We start from the raw sequence: 25221 nt of genomic DNA, 5'->3' as shown, positions 1-25221 counted from the left end.
GTACAATTTTAACATTACATCCCAGCTTCTATATTCAATGCTCTGATTTATAAAGGCTAGCATACCAAAAGCTTTCTTTACCACCCTATCTATATGAGATTCCACCTTCAAGGAACTATGCACGGTTATTCCCAGATCCCTCTGTTCAACTGTATTCTTCAATTCCCTACCATTTATCATGTACGTCCTATTTTGATTTGTCCTGCCAAGGTGTAACACCTCACATTTATCAGCATTAAACTCCATCTGCCATCTTTCAGCCCATTTTTCCAAATGGCCTAAATCACTCTGTAGACTTTGGAAATCCTCTTCATTATCCACAACACCCCCTATCTTGGTATCATCTGCATACTTACTAATCCAATTTACCACCCCTTCATCCAGATCATTGATGTACATGACAAACAACAAAGGACCCAACACAGATCCCTGAGGCACCCCACTAGTCACCTGCCTCCAACCCGACAAACAGCCATCCACCATTACCCTCTGGCTTCTCCCATTCAGCCACTGCTGAATCCATCTTGCTATTCCTGCATTTATACCCAACAGTTTAACCTTCTTAACCAACCTTCCATGAGGAACCTTGTCAAAGGCCTTACTAAAGTCCATATAGACAACATCCACTGCTTTACCCTCGTCAATTTCCCTAGTAACCTCTTCAAAAAATTCAAGAAGATTAGTCAAACATGACCTTCCAGGCACAAATCCATGTTGACTGTTCCTAATCAGACCCTGTTTATCCAGATGCTTATATATATTATCTCTAAGTATCTTTTCCATTAATTTGCCCACCACGGAAGTCAAACTAACAGGTCTATAATTGCTAGGTTTACTCTTAGAACCCTTTTTAAACAATGGAACAACATGCGCAGTACGCCAATCCTCGGGGACTATTCCCGTTTCTAATGACATTATTTTATATTTTAAAATTTCCCCTTTTTAATCCAAGAAAATGTTTCCAGCCTACTACTGAAATCTCAAAACGAGCTGTCTTGCTCCTTATAGCCAATAGAGCTATCTGGAAATCCAAAAAATCAGCGTTAGCTTGTGTTCCGTCTGCCTTGCCTCTGCATTCTGACTTGCCTGACTCTCTTCCACCAGCCCCACCAGGTAGATTACATGGTTAGCCTGCTGCTCAACCAAGGGACGCATCTAATCTTCCTTTCTTTCTTTTAAAATCTTTGTATTGTTTTTTTTTCCCCAAAAAAAAGCAAAAATAAAACATAAAAAAACATAGCAAAAAGAATAATGATAAACAAAACAATGGTATTGATACATAGGGATCAGAATTAAATTAATAACAAGTATAACCTAATATGAGACCAGTGTCAAAATACACAATGAATATAGACCTCTATGTAAATATAGTTAAATCTTTAAAAGGAAACTTATAAATTTGAAAAAAAAGATAAAAAGACAAAAAGAAAAAGAAAAAAGGAAAAAAAAACAAAACCCCCCTAACTAAAGAAAGAAAAAAATCATAATAAAATACGCATAAAAATAAAATAGATAAAAAAACAAAGCAAAGCAAAACCGAATCTGAACTGAGAATTTCAACATAAGTCTGTTTGTCGTCGTCCGTTCCACCATACAGAGGTAAAATAATATTTATAACGGTTAAAGAGGGAGCAATTTATGTTGTATGAAAATGTTCAATACATTTTCCCCAAGTCTTATCAAATTTAACCAAGGGTTCAACAGTGTCACTCCTGATTTTTTCTAAATTTAAACATGATATCGTTTTCGAGTACCGCTGGAGTGTGGTCGGAGGGTTGGAGTCTTTCCATTTAAATAAAATAGATCTTCTGGCGATTAATGTGGTAAAAGCAATCAACCGATGGGCGGAGCGGGACAAATGAATCTTCCACTTACATATATAATTTTAAGGCCTCTGCACATGCGAGTGTAGCGATTCAAGAGCTTTACGCTACCTATCATGCCATCCTACTCCAATTCTTATGCTCTTTCCCAGAATCTGCTCTTAGTGTAAAATATTACATTCCATCAACTGCCAATATTCCCATAATCAAGGAGATTGATTGGTGCAAGGGGATAGACTCCCCCAGTGTGGTTCAAGATCTTGGATGTCAACCTAATTTCCATCTGCCAAATTTCCATGTTTGTTTTCTAGCATACATTAGTAATTTGGAGGTGCACACTTTCCATTCCATCTGTATTCCTGACACTCATCCAAATGTAGATTTTACAATAATTTCCAAATTGGCAAACAAAATCATACTGTCAATTAACAGTACTATTGATTTTTAAATATCTTGTGTAAGATCTACTTTTTAATCCCTGCCATTGTTCAGTTCAAAGCATTCTTATCCATTTCAGTGGAAACCAGTCCTAAACATCAAATTAAGGCAAGTGAATGCTCAAGTGTTTACAGTGTGATAGAGTCAAGCAGCACAGAAACAGGCCCTTCAGTTCAACTCCTCCATTTCAACCAAGATGTCCCATTTAAGTTAGTCCCATTCACCCATGTCTGGTCCATATCACTCTCAACCTTTCCTATCCATGGAGGCATCTTGTTTCATATATGTGAAAAAATTGCTCCTCATGTTCCTATCAAATCTTTCCCCTCTCACCATAAACCTATGTCTTCTGGTTCTTGATTTCCCTACCCAGGGTAAAAGACATTTACTCTATGTCTTTCCCTCATGATTATAAACACCATTATAATATCACCCCTCGGCCTCCTGCACTCCAAGGAATAACGTCCTAGCCTGTCCAAACTTTACCTATAGCTCGGGCCGTCGAGTTCTGCCAATATCTTCATAAAAACTACTTTCATAAGGAGTGCTAATCTGAACCCTTGTCTGTTGCCACTTTTGTTAGTCTCTCAACTTGTAAACTGACTGGTTTATTATTGACTGAAATATGTGGAAATACAAAAACATTCCACTCAATTCTTTAGAATAAAAATAATTTTATTGTAATAACACTAAACACTTAAAGACTCTAGTTATCAGGTATTCTCACCAATACACATCTCTTTGCCAAATCGAGAGCAGGACGTCACAACACCAGCCCCCCAATTTCAAGTGTAGGAAAGAACGGCAGATGCTGGTTTAAACCGAATTTCAAATGTTCCAACTGGAACACCATGAGGTAATGGATGTACTCGAGGACAGAGGATCTAAAGGGGTAGAGGAACTGAAAGAAATTTTCATTAGGCGAGAAATAGTATTGGGTAGGCTAATGGGACTGAAGGATGATAAATCCCCTGAACCTGATGGTCTGCATCCCAGGGTCCTCAGGGAGGTGGCTCTAGAAATAGTGGACGCATTGGTGATCATTTTCCAATGTTCAATAGATTCAGGATCAGTTCCTGTGGATTGGAGGATAGCTAATGTTATCCCACTTTTCAAGAAAGGAGCGAGTGAGAGAACGGTGAATTACAGACCAGTTAGCCTGACTTCGGTGGTGGGAAAGATGCTGGAGTCAATTATTAAAGAGGTAATAATGGGGCATTTGGATAGCAGTAAAATTATTAGTCCAAGTGAACATGGATTTATGAAAGAGAAATCATGCTTGACTAATCTTCTGGAATTTTTTGAGGATGTGACAAGTAAAATGGATGAAGGGGTGCCAGTGGATGTAGTGTATCTAGACTTTCAGAAAGCCTTTGATAAGGTCCCGCATGGGAGACTTGTGACTAAAATTAGAGCACATGGTATTGGCGGTAGGGTGTTGACATGGATAGAAAATTGGTTGGCAGCAAATTGGTTGGAAGCAAAGAATAGGAGTGAACGGGTCCTTTTCAGAATGGCAGGCAGTGGCGAGTGGAGTGTCACAAGGCTCGGTGTTGGGGCCGCAACTGTTTACCATATGTATTAATGATTTGGAAGAGGGAATTAGGAGCAACACTAGCAAGTTTGCGGATGACACAAAGCTGGGTGGCAGTGTGAACTGTGAAGAGGATGTTAGGAGGTTGCAGGGTGACCTGGACAGGTTGAGGGAGTGGGCAGATGCGTGGCAGATGCAGTATAATATAGATAAATGTGAGGTTATCCACTTTTGCGGCAAAAACATTGGGGCAGATTATTCTCAATGGGGTTAGGTTAGGTAAGGGGGACGTGCAGCGAGACCTGGATGTCCTTGTACACCAGTCACTGAAGGTTGGCGTGCAGGTACAGCAGGCAGTGAAGAAAGCTAATGGAATGTTGGCCTTCATAACAAGAGGATTTCAGTATAGGAGTAAAGAGGTTCTTCTGCAGTTGTATAGGGCTCTGGTAAGACCACATCTGGAGTATTGTGTACAGTTTTGGCCTATTAATTTGAGGAAGGACATCCTTGTGATTGAGGCAGTGCAGCGAGATTGATCCCTGGGATGGCGGGACTGTCATATGAGGAAAGATTGAAAAGACTAGGCTTGTATTCACTAGAGTTTAGAAGGATGAGGGGATATCTTATAGAAACATATAAAATGATAAAAGGACTGGACAAGCTAGATGCAGGAAAAATGTTCCCAATGTTGGGCGAGTCCAGAACCAGGGGCCACAGTCTTAGAATAAAGGGGAGGTCATTTAAGACTGAGGTGAGAAAAAACATTTTCATCCAGAGAGTTGTGAATTTATGGAATTCCCTGCCACAGAGGGCAGTGGAGGCCAAGTCACTGGATGGATTTAAGACAGTTAGATAGAGCTCTAGGGGCTAGTGAAGTCAAGGGATATGGGAAGAAGGCAGGCATGGGTTATTGATAGGGGACGATCAGCCATGACCACAATGAATGGCGGTGCTGGCTCGAAGGGCCGAATGGCCTCCTCCTGCACCTATTTTCTATGTAATGCTAGCTTGGCTGGATCTGTGAGAAACTGATGGGATATTTTCCCACGTTGCAGTTCAATTAATACAATATACCACTTTATTCATCCTAGAGGGAAATTGGTGTGCCACCAGTGAAAAGATAAAGCTAGAATGCCAGTTGGTCAAATTATTATGACTTCCTGACTCTCCCGAAAAGCAAGGAGTGGGGCACTTATTTTCCAAGATTGTCTCCTCTAATCCATTTCCTTACAAGCTGCATCATGTGCTCTCAAATATCAATATATTTTTTATCATGAAGGAGACACAATTATAAAGAAACTAAATTTATTTCTATCCATTTATTTTATCCACTCTGAGCAATGCAAGTCCATGTGCATGATCATCCCCCTTTGCCTCATCTGGCTTTGAAATTGGTATCTTTCTGAGGTGTCAAAATGATATTAAGTTATCATCAAAGTTAGCGAATTAACTACTTTCATCAGCAGGAGTTGTTTTTTTGAATGGAGACTCTTTTAGCTGAAAACAAGATTGGGAATACAAATGCTGCCACTGATGGACAAATGGTGTGCTACAGGCCTTTTTCCTCTAATATACGCAAGCAAAATGTTCTGAAATGTTCACACACATAAAATGCCACCTTCAGTTCTTTGTAAGACTGCATGAACACCATGTTCCTTACAGTTGATTGCCACTGTTAATCTTGCAAAGCTTCCCACTCATGCTCCCCAAGTTCAACAACTCCATTCATTTCAGAAGAGCCAAAATTTCAGGCAATTTTAAATTGTTAATAACTTCAATTTTGAATAGGTTATAAATGTGAACAGCAGAGATATTTACACAATTTCACACTATCGAACCACATTCTGCCTGATGAAGTTATATATAATAGACAATTGACAATAGCTGCAGGAGTAGGTCATTCGGCCCTTCGAGCCAGCACCGCCATTCAATGTGATCATGGCTGATCATCCATAATCAGTACCCCGTTCCTGCCTTCTCCCCATATTCCTTCACTCTTTAAGAGCTCTATCTAACTCTCTCTTGAAAGCCTCCAGAGAATTGGCCTCCACTGCCTTCTGAGGCAGAGAATTCCACAGATTCGCAACTCTGTGTGAAAAAGTTTTTCCTCATCTTTGTTGTGGCACAAACAATGGAACAGCCTGCACTATGCGTGGCTTTGCTAATCAGTTCAGAGGTAGCTTCAGGAATGAAGCTGTTGCTACTATAATAACCAAGCAGGTTTATTTGACTGGCAACGAGAAAGCATGGGCAACGTCTAAAGCTGAAAATGCATGATTAGTGAAAGAAATATACACATACAATGATGCAACATTTAAATTAAACTAGACCAATCGGGTCTGTTCCCCCAACGCGCGTTTGTGGGGGGGGGGGGGGGGGGGGGCAGCGTTACACACACTAACCACCACACACACACACACTAACTACCCCCCTTGATATTACATTAATATTATTAATTTGCTCTTTTTACCCCATAACCGCCCTATCCACTAACGCATAGCCCCCAACTCGCAGGCGCGTCTAGAGAGGGGGGGGGTAGAGAGTGAGGGCAGAGATAGAATGGGGAGAGACAGAGACAGAGGGGGAGAGAGGGAGAGAGGGAGGGAGGGAGAGAGGGAGAGAGAAAGAGAGGGAGAGAGGGGGAGGGGGAGGGAGAGAGAGAGAGAGAGAGAGTGTGTGTGTGTGTGTGTGTGTGTGTGTGTGTGTGTGTGAGTGTGTGTATGTGTGTTTACGGTGAGAGCATCGTGTTTTCGAGCTGTATGATCACACACACACGCAAGATCAGACTTTTAATAGTTACTAGACCAAGTGCAGACCCATTGGGTCTGTTCCCGCAACGCACGGAGGGGAGGGGACGGCCTGAAGCATTGCACACACACTAACCAACCTCTCACACACACACACCAACCAGGGAGGCGAGGGAGAGAGCAGGGGGGGGGGGGGGTGGAGAGAGAGGGGGGGGGGGGGTGGAGAGAGAGGGAGGGGCACGCGGAGAGGGGCACGCGGAGAGGGGCACGCGGAGAGGGGCACGCGGAGAGGGGCACGCGGAGAGGGGCACGCGGTGAGGGGCACGCGGTGAGGGGCACGCGGTGAGGGGCACGCGGAGAGGGGCACGCGGTGAGGGGCACGCGGTGAGGGGCACGCGGTGAGGGGCACGCGGTGAGGGGCACGCGGTGAGGGGCACGCGGTGAGGGGCACGCGGAGAGGGGCACGCGGTGAGGGGCACGCGGAGAGGGGCACGCGGAGAGGGGCACGCGGTGAGGGGCACGCGGTGAGGGGCACGCGGTGAGGGGCACGCGGTGAGGGGCACGCGGTGAGGGGCACGCGGTGAGGGGCACGCGGTGAGGGGCACGCGGAGAGGGGCACGCGGAGAGGGGCACGCGGAGAGGGGCACGCGGTGAAGACTCTGGAGTTCGGGGGGAGGAGCGTGTGTCGTCACACACACTAAGCACCCGCCCCCACAAACAGATGAGTGTCTGCTTGAATGGAGAGCGCGTGCGCGCCCCCGCAAACAGTCACTCACACACACGCGGGCGGGCGGGCGGGTATTCTCCAGGTCGGTCGGGCAGTTGCCAGAAGCTGAAAAACTGCGGCTGCGGTTCTGGCAACAGCCGGCGTTCTGCTGTCTGGGGGGGAGAGGGTGAGTGGGGGTGAAGGGGAGGATAGGGGAGAGAGGTGAAGTGGGGGGAGGGAGGGGAGGGGGAGTCGAGCTGCGGGAGGCGTGGCGCGAGCGTACTTGGCATGGTGCGGCATGGTGTGGGGGGAGGGGGCGGGAGGGTGTCGAGCTGCAGGAGGCGTGGTGTGGGGGGGGGAGGGGGCGGGAGGGTGTCGAGCTGCGGGAGGCGTGGTGTGGGGGGGGGAGGGGGCGGGAGGGTGTCGAGCTGCGGGAGGCGTGGTGTGGGGGGGGGAGGGTGTCGAGCTGCAGGAGGCGTGGCGCGGCATGGTGTGGGGGGGGGGGAGGGGGCGGGTGGGTGTCGAGCTGCGGGAGGCGTGGTGCGGCATGGTGTGGGGGGAGGGAGGGGGCGGGTGGGTGTCGAGCTGCAGGAGGCGTGGTGCGGCATGGTGTGGGGGGAGGGGAGGGGAGGGAGGGGGCGGGTGTCGAGGCGTGGCGCGAGCGTACTTGGCATGGTGTGGGGGGTGGAGGAGAGCCGGGCTGCCAAATGAAGAGAGAGCGAGAGAAGCGGCTTCTGACTCTGTAAACCCACAGCTGGAATGAGAGCGCAAGGCTTCACGAGCTGCGCCAACAGTGATGATAAGGTTCAGCGCGTGAGGAGTCGCTGCCTCGAGATGTGTAGAACAAAGAAGCTACAGCGGAACGGAGCTGTAGAATGTTTGTTCCAAAGATCTATTTCCAGTCTGAAGTAGGATTTCGGCCCGAAACGTCGCCTATTTCCTTCGCTCCATAGATGCTGCTGCACCCGCTGAGTTTCTCCAGCATCTGCAGTACCTTCTTGAACACTCTGCTCTAAGATCTTTGCTTTAATCCACAGCGGGGGGAGGGGCCTGGATTGGTCGGCATGTGGGATTGTGACGTCAGCAGCTCGTGTCCCGTTTAGATTTTAAAATGAGAGTGAGGGGGGGAGGATTATATTAAAAAATGTGTACATAACAATGTCCAAATGTAATTAGCGAATGTAAAAGTGAAATCGCTAGCGAAATGGAACACACACACACACACACACACACACAATATATAGATAGGATGTAATTTTCCATGCTTAGAGTGCACACCCAAATTCCGTTTGGATATAACATTTTCAGCAAAGGTCTAAGCCCAATGATTTTGGAAATGTTAAAACATTAAATCAATATATTAATGTTTCAAGGGTTAAATATTATCATGTTATTATGGCATCTGTATTTCTGTGATTTGTTATTATTTCATTACTCAATTATTGAATTAAAACATAAATTTGGAGTGAAATATTTTAGGTGGAAAATGTGAGAGCCAGGTGGAATAAGCTGTGGCCATGAAGAGATCAGAGTGTAGAAACAAAGAACTGCAGATGCTGGTTTATACAAAGTGCTGGAGTAATTCAGTGGGCCAGGCTGCATCTCTGGAGAAAAAGGATGGGTGACGTTTCGGGACAGGACCCTTCTTCAGACTGACTTCAATCCGAAGAAGGGTCCCAACCTGAAACTTTTTCTCCAGAGATGCTGCCTTATCTGCTGGGTTACTCCAGCAGTTTGTATCTATCCAAGAGAATAGATTGATTGGTTTACCTTGGAAACCTATTCTAAATAGAGACAGAGAATGTATATACTGAAAATGTTGATAAGATATGAAACAAGTGTATTTTTGCACAAAAGAGAACATGGGCAGTAAAGTATATCTGATTTGATTATACTCCAGTTACTTAATTTTATTTCATTTTAAATTTATTCAATATAACTTAAATATGACTTTACCAACTCATGTCATATATTTGTCTTCAATATTTTAAAGGCTTATCTTCCCCCAAATGTCAGTTTAATCCTGCCTTCCATTTTAATTACAAACAAATAACATGTTTACCACAAGCACAAAATTTCACTTCATGATACTGGATACAGGTCCATAAAAACAATTTAATCCCCAATGGAGATGTCAAAAGACAATACAAAGTTAGCAAGGTAGCATTGAAACTTAGTTTGGAGAAAAAATACATTTTCATATTAAACCAGGGGAACAGAAAATAATCGTCACCAGTAAAAATATTGACAGTCCAACCATCAGCATCATTGTGAGCTCAACGTGTGCTGCTAATGACATTATTTTCAATTGTTCCTCGAGAAGAATTTGGAAAGGTACGATAAGCAAATACCACAACCAAACTAATCTGGAATAAAACATCAGGCATGGATTCACCTGAATCGTGAGCCAACCACAATGATCATCCATAAATGATAAAGTATTTTGGCAACGGTTGAAAAGGCAATGGGCACCCCTTTCATATTTAAACAGTCCAAACAATGTAAACATTCCCAGTAATAGATGACAAAGAACTTCCTGAAGGTACACAAAATTGCTGGAGGAACTCAGCAGGTGCAGCAGCATCTATGGAGCGAAGGAAATAGGCGACGTTTCGGGCCGAAACCCTTCTTCAGACCCCGCTGAGTTCCTCCAGCAATTTTGTGTACCTTCGATATTCCAGCATCTGCAGTTCCCTTTTGAACAAAGAACTTCCTGACTCAGGTTAAAAACAAAATCTCTCTAATGGAGTAAACATAAATAAACAAAAGTGATAAGTTTAAAATTGATGGTCGAATGCTTTACCTGCCATCAAAAAAATAGAATTTCCCAGGACCATTCTTCTCACCATGTATAAAATGCCCTTCAAATCTGTCACTACAGGAATAGGTAACTTTACAGAACCCATGTGGCTGGTTATCTTCATCCAGGGGACCTACAATAGGAACATTTTAAACTTACTGAACCTCTGCAAAATTTAAATTAACCCAAATTTTTCTTAAATTAGAAAATTATACTTCATAAATAAACTGTTTTATTAATTGGGGATCCGGTGCAGTTTTCAATTCTAATTTTTTTGATTAATTCTATTCTTTTTGATTAGAATAAGTTAATTTTTAAATCACGTTTTTTTTTAATGTGGTGGCACCAAGTTACAGCACATCCAGAACTCTCAACGTCATGCCTTCGATCAATTTTAAATAGAAACAAACTTTTCAAAATTACATAGAAAAGTAAAAACAAATGAATTAACCGCGGGTGCAGGTGATTTCTTATTTTTCTCTAGCTCAACTATACTTGTAATTTTTTTTTCTTTAGAAAGCGCGTAATTTTGTGCCTCTGCAGTTCACTGCCCCTCCCTGCGGCCCGGGTGTCTCAGTGGACTATGGGCCGCTGCCTTGCCTTCTCTCTCTCTCACTCTCACTCTCTCACACACACACACACAGTGGCCACATTGGGGCAGTGCGAGCTGCAAGGCACAGACGCTCACCTTCCACCGTCTCCTCCACATTATCATCGTCACTGTCCATTACACTGAGCTGAGTGGCCGGTGCCTTGGAGAACGTTTCAAGCACTCGAGCTGCTCACCTCCCTGTATGTGTGTGTGTGAGTGTGTGTGTGAGAGAGAGAAGGAGAGTGGGAGATTGTCTCTGTCTCTGCCTCTGCCTCTGCGCTGCGAGTGGTCCGCGGCGCTGCTGCCGCCGCCTCCTCAACAGAAATAACTGGCATCATCCTGTGATTGACGGTCGCAGCCTCTCTCTTTCCTCTGACATCATCCCAACCCAGCTATTTTCTTTAATTGACAGCTGCAATCCTTCCTCCCCTAATACTGTACAAAAATCACCTGCCCTTACCAACCCCACTGTCAAATTGGTTAATCACTAGAGCCAGGTTTTTGCCATAAATGCCATGTGCCATTTCATGCCTTTTTGATGATTTCAGGAAGATAATGCCTTTTTCACGATTGAGTGCCTAAATCAGCCTTTTTTGCCATTTTAACGTAACTTACAAGAAGGTTTACACCGGGGCAAAACCTGGCTGTAAGTGGTGATTGGAGCGTGGGAAAAGGTCCAGTCTTTGCAAACTGGAGTCATGCTTTAAGTAGGTATGAAGTGGTAATTGGGGAGGAGTAGGTGGGGAGGTCTTTTCAAACTGGAGTCAAGCTGTGAGTAGGTGTGATGTGTTGGTTGGGGTTACCAGGGTTAAGCTTCTGTTTATCGAAACTGCAGTAGAACTCGGTCAGGTCGTAGGTCAGCTGACGATTGTCCAAGGAGCAGGGGGTTTTCCTCTTGTAGCTTGTGATTTCTTGCAAGCCCTTCCACACTGAAGAAGAGTCATTTGCTGAGAACTTGCTCCTCAACTTCTCAGAGTACCTTTCCTTGGCAGCTCTGATTCCTCTTACGTAGAAACATGGAAAATAGGTGCAGGAGAAGGCCATTCGGCCCTTCGAGCCTGCACCGCCATTCAATATGATCATGGCTGATCATCCAACTCGGTATCCTGTACCTGCCTTCTCTCCATACCGCGTGATCCCTTTAGCCACAAGGGCCACATCTAACTCCCTCTTAAATATAGCCAAATGAACTGGCCTCAACTACCTTCTGTGGCAGAGAATTCCACAGATTCACCACTCTCTGTGTGAAAAATGTTTTTCTCATCTCGGTCCTAAAAGATTTCCCCCTTATCCTTAAACTGTGGCCCCTTGTTCTGGACTTCCCCAACATCGGGAACAATCTTCCTGCATCTAGCCTGTCCAACCCCTTAAGAATTTTGTAAGTTTCTATAAGATCCCCCCTCAATCTTCTAAATTCTAGCGAGTACAAGCCAAGTCTATCCAGTCTTTCTTCATATGAAAGTCCTGATATCCCAGGAATCAGTCTGGTGAACCTTCTCTGTACTCCCTCTATGGCAAGAATGTCTTTCCTCAGATTAGGAGACCAAAACTCTACGCAATACTCCAGGTGTGGTATCACCAAGACCCTGTACAACTGCAGTAGAACCTCCCTGCTCCTATACTCAAATCCTTTTGCTATGAATGCTAACACACCATTCGCTTTCTTCACTGCCTGCTGCACCTGCATGCCTACTTTCAATGACTGGTGTAGCATAACACCCAGGTCTCGTTGCATCTCCCCTTTTCCTAATCGGCCACCATTCAGATAATAGTCTACTTTCCTGTTCGTGCCTTCAAAGTGGATAACCTCACATTTATCCACATTATACTGCATCTGCCATGCATTTGCCCACTCACCCAGCCTATCCAAGTCACCTTGCAGCCTCCTAGCATCCTCCTCACAGCTAACACTGCCCCCTAGCTTCGTGTCATCCACAAACTTGGAGATGTTACATAGAAACATAGAAACATAGAAAGTAGGTGCGAGAGTAGACCACCAGGTCCGTCGAGCCCGCACCGCCATTCGCTCATGGCTGAACACTAAACAGACACACTTACCCACAAACAGTAGACACAAGACACAGAACACAAGACACTACCCTCCCCTTTATACCGCTATCACCCCTCTCCACCCCAAGAACCTCGCGATCTCCTGGGGGAGGCAAAAAACCGGATAAAAACCCAGGTCCAATTCGGGAAAAAAATCCGGGAAATTCCTCTCCGACCCCAATCCAGGCGATCGACACTTGTCCAGGAGATCACTCAGGTCTTACTATACTAACCATACCTAGGTCCATATCCCTGCCCTCTCCCCGTAGCCCCTTATCCCCTTGGCAGCTAAAAAACCATCTATTTTAGTCTTAAATATATTTAAAGTTTCTGCTTCCACTGCTCCCTGGGGCAGTGAATTCCATAAATTAACCACCCTCTGGGTGAAGAAGTTCTTCCTCATCTCAGTTTTAAAAGAGCCCCCCCTTATTCTGCAACTATGTCCCCTAGTTCTAGTTTCCCCGATCATTGGGAACATCCTCGGTGCATCCACCCGATCAAGGCCCCTCACGATCTTATATGTTTCAATGAGATCGCCTCTCATTCTTCTAAACTCCAAAGAGTAGAGTTCCAGCCTACTTAACCTTGAATGGAATGTTGCATTCCATTCCCTCATCCAAATCATTAATATATATTGTAAATAGCTGGGGTCCCAGCACTGAGCCTTGCGGTACCCCACTAGTCACTGCCTGCCATTGTGAAAAGGACCCGTTTACTCCTACTCTTTGCTTCCTGTCTGCCAGCCAGTTCTCTATCCACATCAATACTGAACCCCCAATACCGTGTGCTTTAAGTTTGTATACTAATCTCTTATGTGGGACCTTGTCGAAATCCTTGTCTTCTTAGCTTGTACTTGACCTGCCTGTAGAGGGCTGCATTCCCGCTCCTGTAGTATCTACCCCTGCAAGCATCAAAAATGCCTAAAGTCAGGTCAACACCTTGTAAAAAACTGAACAATTTGGTGAGAGTGTACGGGAGTGATATATTCTCTACAGGCAACTGTGTGCTGTTTTGCAATACATGTGAGAAAACAGTGAATCATGAGAAAAAATATTTCATCTCCATGCACGTATAGACAGCTAAACACAAGTTGGTGGCAGAGAAACAGAAGGTAGGAAATACGCAAGCTTGTCTCCTCACAACATTTATTGCTGGCTCCAATCACATATCTGAATTTTCAAGTGATCTGTGCAACGCATTCATTGTTGCTGGAATTCCATTGTAGAAAATGGAAAACAAAGCTCTGAGGTTTTTTAGGGAAATACACGGAGGAACATATACCAAGCGAGTCATGATTATGGAAAAATGATGTTGACAGCAACTTCAACATTGTTGTGCAGAAAATTAGAGATGAAGTTGCATGCAACAAATTATGGATTTCAATATACGAGGTAACGGATGCTGTGGGGAGATTTGTTGCCAATGTGGTCATTGGTACAATGGAGGCAGGTCAACCATCAAAGGAGTATTTCTTGACATCGGAAGTATTGGAGAAGTCATAGAACTGAACTATTGCTCAGTTGTTTACATCTTCACTTGCTGTACTTTGTACTTAAAGTTCCTGGCGATGTAGGTGAAGACATACAAGGAAAATGGGAGAGGGTGATTTTAGCTAACAAAGATCTTGAAGAAATACAAAACCTAGCTAAAGTTCTCAGAGGTAGTTGTAATGCACAAGATATCGACATGAATGTAGAGTTTGTAGCTTGTTTCAGGTATGCATCAGTGACCCCAGCTGGGGTAGAAAGAAGTTTTTCACAACTAGCATATTCTGTCTGACAGACGGCATAGTTTAACACCAGATAATTCAAAAAAATGCTGGTAGTTATGTGCAACCAGGCAACTTTGGTCATTTAATGTAGTATACCTTTATAATTATCATTTTTAACCGTATTTTGGTGGTGGAAATAAATGTCTTTTTATGCCTTTTTTGTCAATAAATGCCTTTTCTTGCCTTTTTTGTAATTTTATTATGCCTTTTTGCCTGCCTATTTCAGAAATTTTTAGCGCCTAAACATTCTGGCTCACTGTGGCAATGGATAAAGGGGGGATAGGGATGGAGGGGATGGGATGGGGTGGAGGGGAGGGAGGGAAGGGGTGGAGGGGAGTGAGGGAAGGGGTGGAGGGGAGGGGGGAAGGGGGTTTAGGGGAGGGAGGGTGGGGGAGGGCAGGGGGGGGAGAGGGAGGGTGGGGGAGGGCAGGGGGGTGGGGAAGAGGAAGAGAGATGGAGAGGAAGGGAGAGAGAGAGGGAGGGGGGATAGGAAGGGAGAGGGAGGGATGGGGGAGAGAGGGGGGAGAGGAAGGGAGAGAGAGAAGGGGGAGAGGGGGGGAGAGAGGGAGGGGGAGAGAGAGAGGGAGGGGGGAGAGAGGGAGGGGCAGAGAGGGAGGGGGGAGAGGGAGGGGGGAGAGAGGGAGGAAGGTGGTGCAGAGAGGGAGGGAGAGGGGGGAGGGGGAGAGAGAGGGAGGGGGAGAGAGGGGGGCAGAGGTGGGGGGGGAGAGAGAGGGAGGGGGAGAGAGAGAGAGAGAGGGAGGGGGGGAGAGAGAGGGAGGGGGGAGAGAGAGAGAGGGGGGCAGAGAGAGATGGGGAGACAGAGAGATGGGGAGAGAGAGATGGGGAGAGAGAGAGAGAGCGAAATGCAACCGTGCGTCACGCGTTCAGAATGTTCTATGTTCTGGAAATGAAGCGTCCACGAAAGATGTCGGCAGCTCTATGGAATTCAGGGGAGGACCTCCCCCACCACACACACACACACACACACACACACACACACACAGACACACTGTCCGATCTAAGCTGTCAATGAAGACAGCAAATTTATTTTTATAACTGTCTTTGAAATTAAAAGTTAATGTTAAGAATTAGTGAGAAATAATTCAATTAAATTCAATGAAAAACAATGGAACCAACAACCTGGCAAGCTGGGGGGAGCGGGGTCAGGAGGCAGTTGGGCCAGATGCAAAGGCCAGCAGCTGGGCAACCTTAATATTTTTTTTTAATGTCAGTTTGGTGATAAATTTTAGTAAATACTAGACGAAGTGGGACCCGTTGGGTCCCATGTTCACATGGGAGGGCTGGTCCCCCGACACAATATTCCACCTCTCCACCAATTCCAATATTGGTGGCCAGTGGGGGTGCTTTCAGGAATGCTGGTATAAGTTCTTGGGGTGGCAGCTCAGTCCCTCAAGCCTGATCTGCTGGCAGCTCACTCATAGCAGGTGGGCTGGCAGTTGACTCATGGCTGGCTATTCCTTGAAATTCCATTTCAAGCAGGGTGCAAGGCCACCAAATTCAAATGCAGTTTCATACCACTTTCAGCAGGATGCAAGGCCACAAAATTCAGTGTCGTTTCATACCACTTCAAGCAGGATGCAAGGCCTCCAAATTCATCTGCAGTTTCATTCCACTTCAAGCAGGATGCAAGGCCTCCAAATTCAACTGCAGTTGCATTCCACTTCAAACAGGGTGCAAGGCCACCAAATTCAAATGCAGCTTCATACCATTTCATGCAGGGTGAAACCACCATAAACCACACCAGACACCAAACTCACAGTTCAGTAGACATTCAGTGTGTTCAGTTGATTCACAGCTCAGACAGTCGTGACCTCTCCCTCCCCCATCATGCAGAGACTGAGCCACACTCACACTTCCGGGTTTTATAACCCCTCCCCCTCCCACCAGAAAAGATGTGGCCTTCATGGCGTCATTGACAGGAGAGAGATTCTCAACATTTTTTAAACATTAACAACACTTTTATTTTTCATTGATGGGAAGAATTCTCTGCACCTGCTCAGCACAGGTGCAGAGAAGATGGCCAAAAATCACAGCCGTAAGGGGTAGCGTTTTATCTAAAATCAATATACAGTGCAAACAGGAAGTAAGTGCATTTGCAGTAGTGCCTTTCAACTTCAAGCCAAAGCACCCAAGCCACCATTTGCAGTAGTGCCTTTTAACTTCAAGCCAAAGCACCCAAGCTACGAATTGCAGTAAGTAGTGCCTTTTACCTTCAAGCCAAAGCACCCAAGCCACCATTTGCATTAAGTAGTGCCTTTCAACTTCAAGCCAAATCACCCAAGCCACCATTTGCAGCAAGTAGTGCATCAACTTCAAGCCAAAGCACCCAAGCCACCATTTGCAGCAAGTAGTGCCTTTCAACTTCAAGCCAAATCACTCAAGCCACCATTTGCAGCAAGTAGTGCCTTTCAACTTCAAGCCAAATCACTCAAGCCACCATTTTCAGCAAGTAGTGCCTTTCAACTTCAAGCCAAAGCACCCTAGCCACCATTTGCAGTAAGTAGTGCCTTTTAACTTCAAGCCAAAGCACCCAAACAACCAATTGCAGGCAGTGCCTTTTTACTTTAAACAAACCATATTTTCATTTTCAAACCACATTAAGGGGACTCACATTTGAGTAGACATTTGTTCAGTGTTATTCAGAGCTCAGAGAGGCGTGACCTTTTGGCTTCATCCATATTGCAGAGACTGAGTGAGGCACACCACTTCCTGGTTTTATAGTCCCTCCCCCACCCTCCTGCAGGGGCAGCAGAGAGAATGGTGAATTAAAAAAAACCCATTAATATCTCTCTGATTTATCATCGATGGGAAAGATCCTCCGGTCCAGGAAGGCGGAGGGAGCTCTGAGTGAGATGGCCAAAAATGACGGCTATAGGCGGCGGCATTCTCTCGGAAATCGCAGCACAGTGGGCCAAAAGCGGTCAAGATCAGACTTTTAGTAATATAGATGTCGGGAAATAATCGACCAAATTTATAGAAGATTGGATTTTTTAAATCATAAGGAAATTTTCTACCAGAAGATGTAAAAATGTCACTGTTATTGTAACGTCAGTAGCTGGGCAGCCGTCAGAATTTAAAAAAAGGTCAGATTGGTCAACAATTTTATTTAAAAAGTCAGGAAAATAATGTACCAATGGTACAGAGGAGTGGATTTCTAAACTCGCAAGGAAAATCTCTACTGAAATATGTAAAAAAATTTCCGTTTCGGCGTCTGGTTTTCGAGGAGATACGTTTCACCCACACACCCACACACACACACAGAGTTTTAATAGATACTAGACCAAATGCAGACCCGTTGGGTCTGTTCCCCCAACGCGTGGTTGCGGGGGAGAGGGGGGGCTGGGGGGGGGGGCAAGCCGTATCACACACACTAACTACCTCCCCCCCCCCCCCCACACACGCTATCTACCCCCCTTGATGTATTAATATTATTAATTTGCTCCTTTTACCCCATAACCACCGTGTCCACTGATGCACAGCCCCCAACTCGCAGGCAGGTCTAGAGAGGGGGGGGGGGGTAGAGAGTGAGGGAAGAGAGAGAATGGGGAGAGACAGAGAAAAGGGGCAAGAGACAGAGGGAGAGGGGGGTGGAGGGGAGGAGGAGAGGGAGGGTGGGTGAGGGTGGGGGAGGAGGGGTGAGAGAGATGGGAGGAGAGAGAAAGACGGGAGGAGAGAGAGAGGGAGAGGGGGGAAGCGAAGGGGGGAGAGGGGGGAAGGGAGGGGGAGAGGTGGGGCGAAGGGAGGGGGAGGGGGAGGGGTGAAGGGGGTAGGGGAGGGGTGGAGTGGAGGGGGAGGGGGTTTAGGGGAGGGTGGGGGAGGGCAGGGGTGGTGGGGAGAGGAAGGGGGGAGAGAGAGAGGGAGGGGGAGAGAGAGTGGGGGAGGAGAGAGAGAGGGAGGGGAGAGAGAGAGAGATGGAGGTAGAGAGGGAGATAGAAAGAGAGAGAGATGGAGGGAGAGAGAGAGACGGGGGAGAGAGTGAGGGGGATAGACAGAGAGAGCAAAATGCAACCCTGCGTCACGCGTTCAGAATATTCTGGAAATGAAGCGTCGCATCTCATGCACATAGTGGCTGCATTATAGGCTGTGGGCTGAGCATCAAAAATGTGTCTAGAAATCAGCTTTCATGACCCAAGCCACCAAACTACATCAAACTACATGACATTTTCCACAGATTTAGATGAAATATAATTGAGAAGGATGTCATAACTCGTCATTGCCAAACGTTGCACACTAATTAGAAAATGAGATCGGGAAAATAAATGCCATCTAGTGGGCTTACACCATGGGCAGCCTATTTCCGTGTTGCAGTCCATTTATACTATATATTATTATACCAATATATATATAACTTGTAAATATGAATGTAATCATATATAATTAAGTGTAATTATATTATATAAAAATAATATGATGAATATAATTGTGAGTGTGTTTTTTTAATGACACTGTCGCAGAGGTCCCGCTCCTGAACCAGCCTAATTAATGGGTTAGGGCAGTTACATAGAAACATAGAAAATAGGTGCAGGAGTAGGCCATTCGGCCCTTCGAGCCTGCACCGCCATTCAATATGATCATGGCTGATCATCCAACTCAGTATCCCGTACCTGCCTTCTCTCCATACCCCCTGATACCTTTAGCCACAAGGGCCACATCTAACTCCCTCTTAAATATAGCCAATGAACTGACCTCAACTACCTTCTGTGGCAGAGAGTTCCAGAGATTCACCACTCTGTGTGAAAAATGTTTTTCTCATCTCGATCCTAAAGGATTTCCCCTTTATCCTTAAGCTGTGACCCCTTGTCCTGGACTTCCCCAACATCGGGAACAACTTTCCTGCATCTAGCCTGTCCAACCCCTTAAGAATTTTGTAGGTTTCTATAAGATCCCCCCTCAATCTCCTAAATTCTAGCGAGTACAATTCTTGTGGGTTCCTCCCATTACTGAACCCCACTGACTGCCAGTGTGCAGAGTGGGGGTGATGGCCATAGTGGGACTGGGGCAGTGCCAGGCAGGCATGTTCCAGTCGCTTTAATAGGAAATTTAATGAGACTGCCGCAGATGTCCCAGGTTTTAAAGGCTCATGAACCTCCCTAATTAAAGGGTCAGGACAGATCCTCTAGGTTTCCCCATTTACTGAACCCCGCTGACTGCCAAAGTGGGGAGAGTGGGGGTAACGGCCATAGTGGGACTGGGGCAGTGCCAGACCTGTAAGAGACCTGTCTTATTTCTGATGTAAATGTCACATCCTGGCCAAGAATCAAATGCTCTGATGTTTAATCGATGAATATTCATTTTAAGCTACAATGAGCTTATATTTATGTTAGAGATGGTGCCTTTGCAAATGAGGGCTATTACCTTTAACTTAAAAGAACCCTAAAAGTGTTGCATTGTTTATCTCTAGTTTGTGTGAGTGTCTGTGTATACCTTTCAAACGTGTATCTGTGGATGTAAGTGTGTATGTACATGTGGATGGATGTATGTGTGCATGTGTACATGTATGTCTGCGTGTGAATGGATGTGTGGATGTGTGTGCGGATTTATGTGTGCATGTATGTGTGTGTTTGCATGCATGGAAGTGTGCGTATGGATGGATGTGTGTGTGGATGTGCGTATAACCATATAACAATTACAGCACGGAAACAGGCCATCTCGACCCTTCTAGTCCGTGCCGAACATGTATGTATGTATGTATGTATGTGTGGATCGGTGGGTGGATTGTCGCAGTCATTCACCGACACGCCATTATCATACGTAATTCACTCATTGTTTAAATAATTTGACCAAATAAACAGCGAAACGATCGACATTAAAATAAAACTTTATATAATCATTTATTTCCACAATTTATTTTGTTTACATTACATCTGATCTTCATCTGAATATTCTTCATCAGATTCAAAGTCTTTTGCAGTAATAGAGTTTCTGCAGTCAACACACTTACATAAATCTGTTATGTTGCAGAAGTGACGATAGCACTCTGCATGATAACTCGGGATACACTGCTGCCTCCTAATAATAGAAGATAATATGTGTCAGGGTGTATTTTACATCTTTTCATGTTTTATATTATGTAAGACAATATCGACATATCAATGAGGAAATTAAACATGTATACATGTCCAGGTAGATGGGATGGCAAGTCTGCAAATTATCAAATTAGTGTTCATTAAAACACAGTGCATGTCCACACAAAACACTTTTGTGTGGACAGGCTCTGAAGAGTGGAGGGGCAGAAGCTGCAGAAAAAGAAAATCTCATATTACTTAGGTCTGCATGGACTTCAATTCATATAATGTTAACCTCTATTTAATGTCATTGAGACTTGCACTGTAATTTACTACAATTGATAAATTATTTCAAGTTCAAGTGGAGGGTCAGGCAGAGGCCACAGAAAAAAAAATCTCATAGTCATTAAGTCTGCATGGACTTCAATTCATAAAATTTCAATCTCTTCTTAATGTAAATGAGACTTACACTGTAATTTACTGCCATAGATAAGTTACTTCAAGTTCAAGTGGAGGAGCAGAGGCAGCAGAATAGCTAGAGAAAGAAACATCTCATATTACCTAGGTCTGCATGGACTTCAATTCATATAATGTCAACCTCTATTTAATGTAATTGACTACAATTGATAAATTATTTCAAGTTCAAGTTGAGGGTCAGGCAGAGGCCACAGAAAGAAAATCTCATAGTCATTAAGTCTGCATGGACTACAATTCATAAAATTTCAATCTCTTCTTAATATTAATGAGAATAACAATAGGTTACTACCATAGAAAAATTAGTTCAAGTTCACCTACACCAATTCATTTCTACAGAAACATCAACCATTTCTAACCATTTCTCACTCCAATGGAAGCCTATAAAGTGCGATCAATATCCCTCCGTTTTTCTCCCGTGGACGGCACTATGTACAGCCCCCCCCCCACCTGCCCGCAGAGATGATCCGCAGCTCCGCGTTCGCGAATCGGCCGCTTCGTAATTGAGACCTCGGCTTCACTATATTAAGTACCTGGGCCCCGCGGTCGGAGCACTTTTTCCCGGTAAGTTATCGCAGGCAGCTCCGAGATTAACTGTTAAAGACTTATTACTCTACAACAAGCTGACATTAGTGAAAATGTTTAATTTACTTTGATATGGATACACATAGTTTGGGCCCTCAACTTCATGAATGAATGAATGAATGAATGAATGAATGAATGAATGAATGAATGAATGAATGAATGAATGAGTGAGTAAATAAGTGAATGAGTGAATGAATGAGTGAGTGAATGAGTGCATGTGAATGAATGAATGAATGAATGAGTGAATGAATGAATGAATGAGTGAATGTGAATGAATGAATGAGTGAATGAATGAGTGAATGTACAGCCTCCAAATCTAATTTTTTTCACATTATAAAGGGTGCAATTAAATTAATTAAATTCCATACAGATTAATTTTCATAAATTCAGACTTTAGATCTTCCCTTTCAGTTTGAGTTGATCACAAAGTTTCACAACTTTGTGTTGCAGCACCTTAGCAGGGACTTTGCTTTCAAGGCTTTCTTCCACTTCTATCCACTTAGCTGCACATTCTTAAGACTTCTTAATGCTTTTCTCACTAAATTCAATGCTGCAAGTTTCCACGACATGTATTCCACAGAACAACAAAGAACCTTCATCGGAATCTCCAGTAAAACAGGCATCAGTGAAGTCCTCTCAGCCATGTTGTGTGCTAGCCTGGAACAAAGCGCGTGATTGGCCAACTGGCAGACAACTCAATGTTAAACGTGCTTTGATTGGACTAAAAATACCCAACATTTTTCAGGTTTTTCTCTAATTTAATAAAAATGTGCAACTCTTGTTCATGACGAGTTTCAGGGGTGATTTATATAATTATTTTACACAATATGTGAAAATTTAATGTAGTTCGTTGACTTGGGTCACGAAACAGTAGAATAAAGCTCCTCGGCCCACAACCTATTAGTGATAAAGCAAAACTCTTTAGATTCTGGAGTAGTTCCTGAGGATTGGAGGGTAGCTAATGTAGCCCCACTTTTTAAAAAGGGAGGGAGAGAGAAAACGGGGAATTACAGACCAGTTAGTCTAACATCGGTAGTGGGGAAACTGCTAGAGTCAGTTATTAAAGATGGGATAGCAGCACATTTGGAAAGTGGTGAAATCATTGGACAAAGTCAGCATGGATTTATGTAAATCATGTCTGACGAATCTTATAGAATTTTTCGAGGAAGTAACTAGTAGAGTGGATAAGGGAGAACCAGTGGATGTGTTATATCTGGACTTTCAGAAGGCTTTCGACAAGGTCCCACATAAGAGATTAGTATACAAACTTAAAGCACACGGTATTGGGGGTTCAGTATTGATGTGGATAGAGAATGGCTGGCAGACAGAAAGGAAAGAGTAGGAGTTAACGGGTCCTTTTCAGAATGGCAGGGAGTGACTAGTGGGGTACCGCAAGGCTCAGTGCTGGGACCCCAGCTATTTACAATATATACTAGACTAAGTGGGACCCGTTGGGTCCCATGTTCACATGGGAGGGCTGGTCCCTCGATGCAATATTCCACCTCTCCACCAATTCCAATATTGGTGGCCAATGGGGGGGGGGACTTTCTGGAGCGCTGGTATGGGTGTTGTTGGCTGCAGGGACTACTGGTCTCCAGAGGGCTAGTATGGACATTGTGGTCCAAATGGATTCTTGGGGTGGTAGCTCAGTCCCTCAAGCCTGATGTGCTGGCAGCTCACTCACGGCTGGTGGGCTGGCAATTGACTCACGGCTATTCCTTGAAATTCCATTTCAACCAGGGTGCAAGGCCACCGAATGTCAAGTGCAGTTTCCAACCACTTCAAGCAGGGTGCAAGGCCACCAAATTCAAGTGCAGTTTCATACCACTTCAAGCAGGGTGCAAGGCCATCAAATTCAAGTGCAGTTTCATACCATTCAAGGAGGGTGCAAGGCCACCAAATTCAAATGCAGTTTCATAACATTTCATGCAGGGTGCAATGACACCACATTCAAATGCAGTTTCATACCATTTCAAGCAAGGTGAAACCACCATAAAACCACACAAAACACCACACTCACAGTTCAGTAGACGTTCAGTGTGTTCAGTTGATTCACAGCTCAGACAGAGTTGTGACCTCTCCCTCCCCATCATGCAGAGACTGAGCCACACCCACACTTCTGGGTTTTATAATCCCTCCCCCTTCCACCGGAAAAGGTGTGGCCTTCATGGCGTGATTGACAGGAGAGAGATTCTCAACATTTTTTAAACACTAATAACACTTTTATTTTTAATTGATGGGAAGAATCCTCTGCATCTGATCAGCGGAGGGTGGCTGAGTAAGATGGGCAAAAATCATAGCCGTATGTAGTAGCGTTTTACCTAAAATCAATATAGTGCAAACAGGAAGTTGTCAAGTTTAGACAAACAACCCTTTGCAGTGCATTTTCACTTCAACCCAAACAACCATTTGCAGTGCATTTTCACTTCAACCCACACAACCATTTGCAGTGCATTTTTACTTCAAACCAACCATATTTTCATTTTCAAACCACATTAAGGGCACTCACAGTTGAGTAGACTGTGTTCAGTGTTATTCAGAGCTCAGAGAGACGTGATCCTCTGGCTTCCTCCATCTTGCAGAGACTGAGTGAGGCACACCACTTCCTGGTTTTATTGTCCCCCCCTCCAGCAGGGGCAGCAGAGAGAATGGCGAATTTAAAAAAAACATTAATATCTCTCTGATTTTTCATCGATGGGAAAAATCCTCTGGTCCAGGAAGGCGGATGGGGGCTCTGAGCGAGGTGGCCAAAAATGACGGCCGTAGGTGGCGGCGTTCGCTCGGAAATCTCAGCACAGTGAACCAAAAGCGGTCAAGATCAGACTTTTAGTAATATAGATTAATGATTTGGACGAGGGAATTGAATGCAACATCTCCAAGTTTGCGGATGACACGAAGCTGGGGGGCAGCGTTAGCTGTGAGGAGGATGCTGGGAGACTGCAAGATGACTTGGATAGGCTGGGTGAGTGGGCAAATGCATGGCAGGTGCAGTATAATGTGGATAAATGTGAGGTTATCCACTTTGGTGGCAAAAACAGGAAAGTAGACTATTACCTGAATGGTGGCCGATTAGGAAAAGGGGAGATGCAACGAGACCTGGGTGCCATGGTATCAGTCATTGAAAGTAGGCATGCAGGTGCAGCAGGCAGTGAAGAAAGCGAATGGTATGTTAGCATTCATAGCAAAAGGATTTGAGTATAGGAGGTTCTACTGCAGTTGTACAGGGTCTTGGTGAGACCACACCTGGAGTATTGCGTACAGTTTTGGTCTCCTAATCTGAGGAAGGACATTCTTGGCATAGAGGGAGTACAGAGAAGGTTCACCAGACTGATTCCTGGGATGTCAGGACTTTGATATGAAGAAAGACTGGATAGACTCAGCTTATACTCGCTAGAATTTAGAAGATTGAAGGGGGATCTTAAAGAAACGTACAAAATTAAGGGGTTGGACAGGCTAGATGCAGGAAGATTGTTTCCGATGTTGGGGAAGTCCAGAACAAGGGGTCACAGTTTAAGGATAAAGGGGAAATCTTTTAGGACTGAGATGAGAAAAACATTTTTTACACAGAGAGTGGTGAATCTCTGGAATTCTCTGCCACAGAATGTAGTTGAGGCCAGTTCATTGGCTATATTTAAGAGGGAGTTAGATGTGGCCCTTGTGGCTAAAGGGATCAGGG

General features: G+C 44.8%; 1 protein-coding gene across 1 annotated transcript in view; it reads right to left on the bottom strand.

Annotated features, from left to right (window-relative positions):
* The window catches only part of setd7 (SET domain containing 7, histone lysine methyltransferase), a 44140-nt gene extending 33271 nt beyond the window's left edge, over positions 1–10869 (bottom strand). Inside the window, exons 1-2 of the mRNA XM_033020533.1 lie at positions 10737–10869; positions 10052–10181 (exon numbers count right to left, since the gene is read on the bottom strand). Coding sequence (XP_032876424.1) covers positions 10052–10181; positions 10737–10776 — 170 coding nt within the window. The 5' untranslated portion in view covers positions 10777–10869. The remainder of the gene's footprint in view (positions 1–10051; positions 10182–10736) is intronic.
* Between the last annotated feature and the right edge of the window lie 14352 nt (positions 10870–25221).

The sequence above is a fragment of the Amblyraja radiata genome, chromosome 1 (assembly GCF_010909765.2).
Source record: "Amblyraja radiata isolate CabotCenter1 chromosome 1, sAmbRad1.1.pri, whole genome shotgun sequence".
NCBI lineage: Eukaryota > Metazoa > Chordata > Chondrichthyes > Rajiformes > Rajidae > Amblyraja > Amblyraja radiata.
This window is presented reverse-complemented; position numbering and strand designations above follow the sequence as displayed.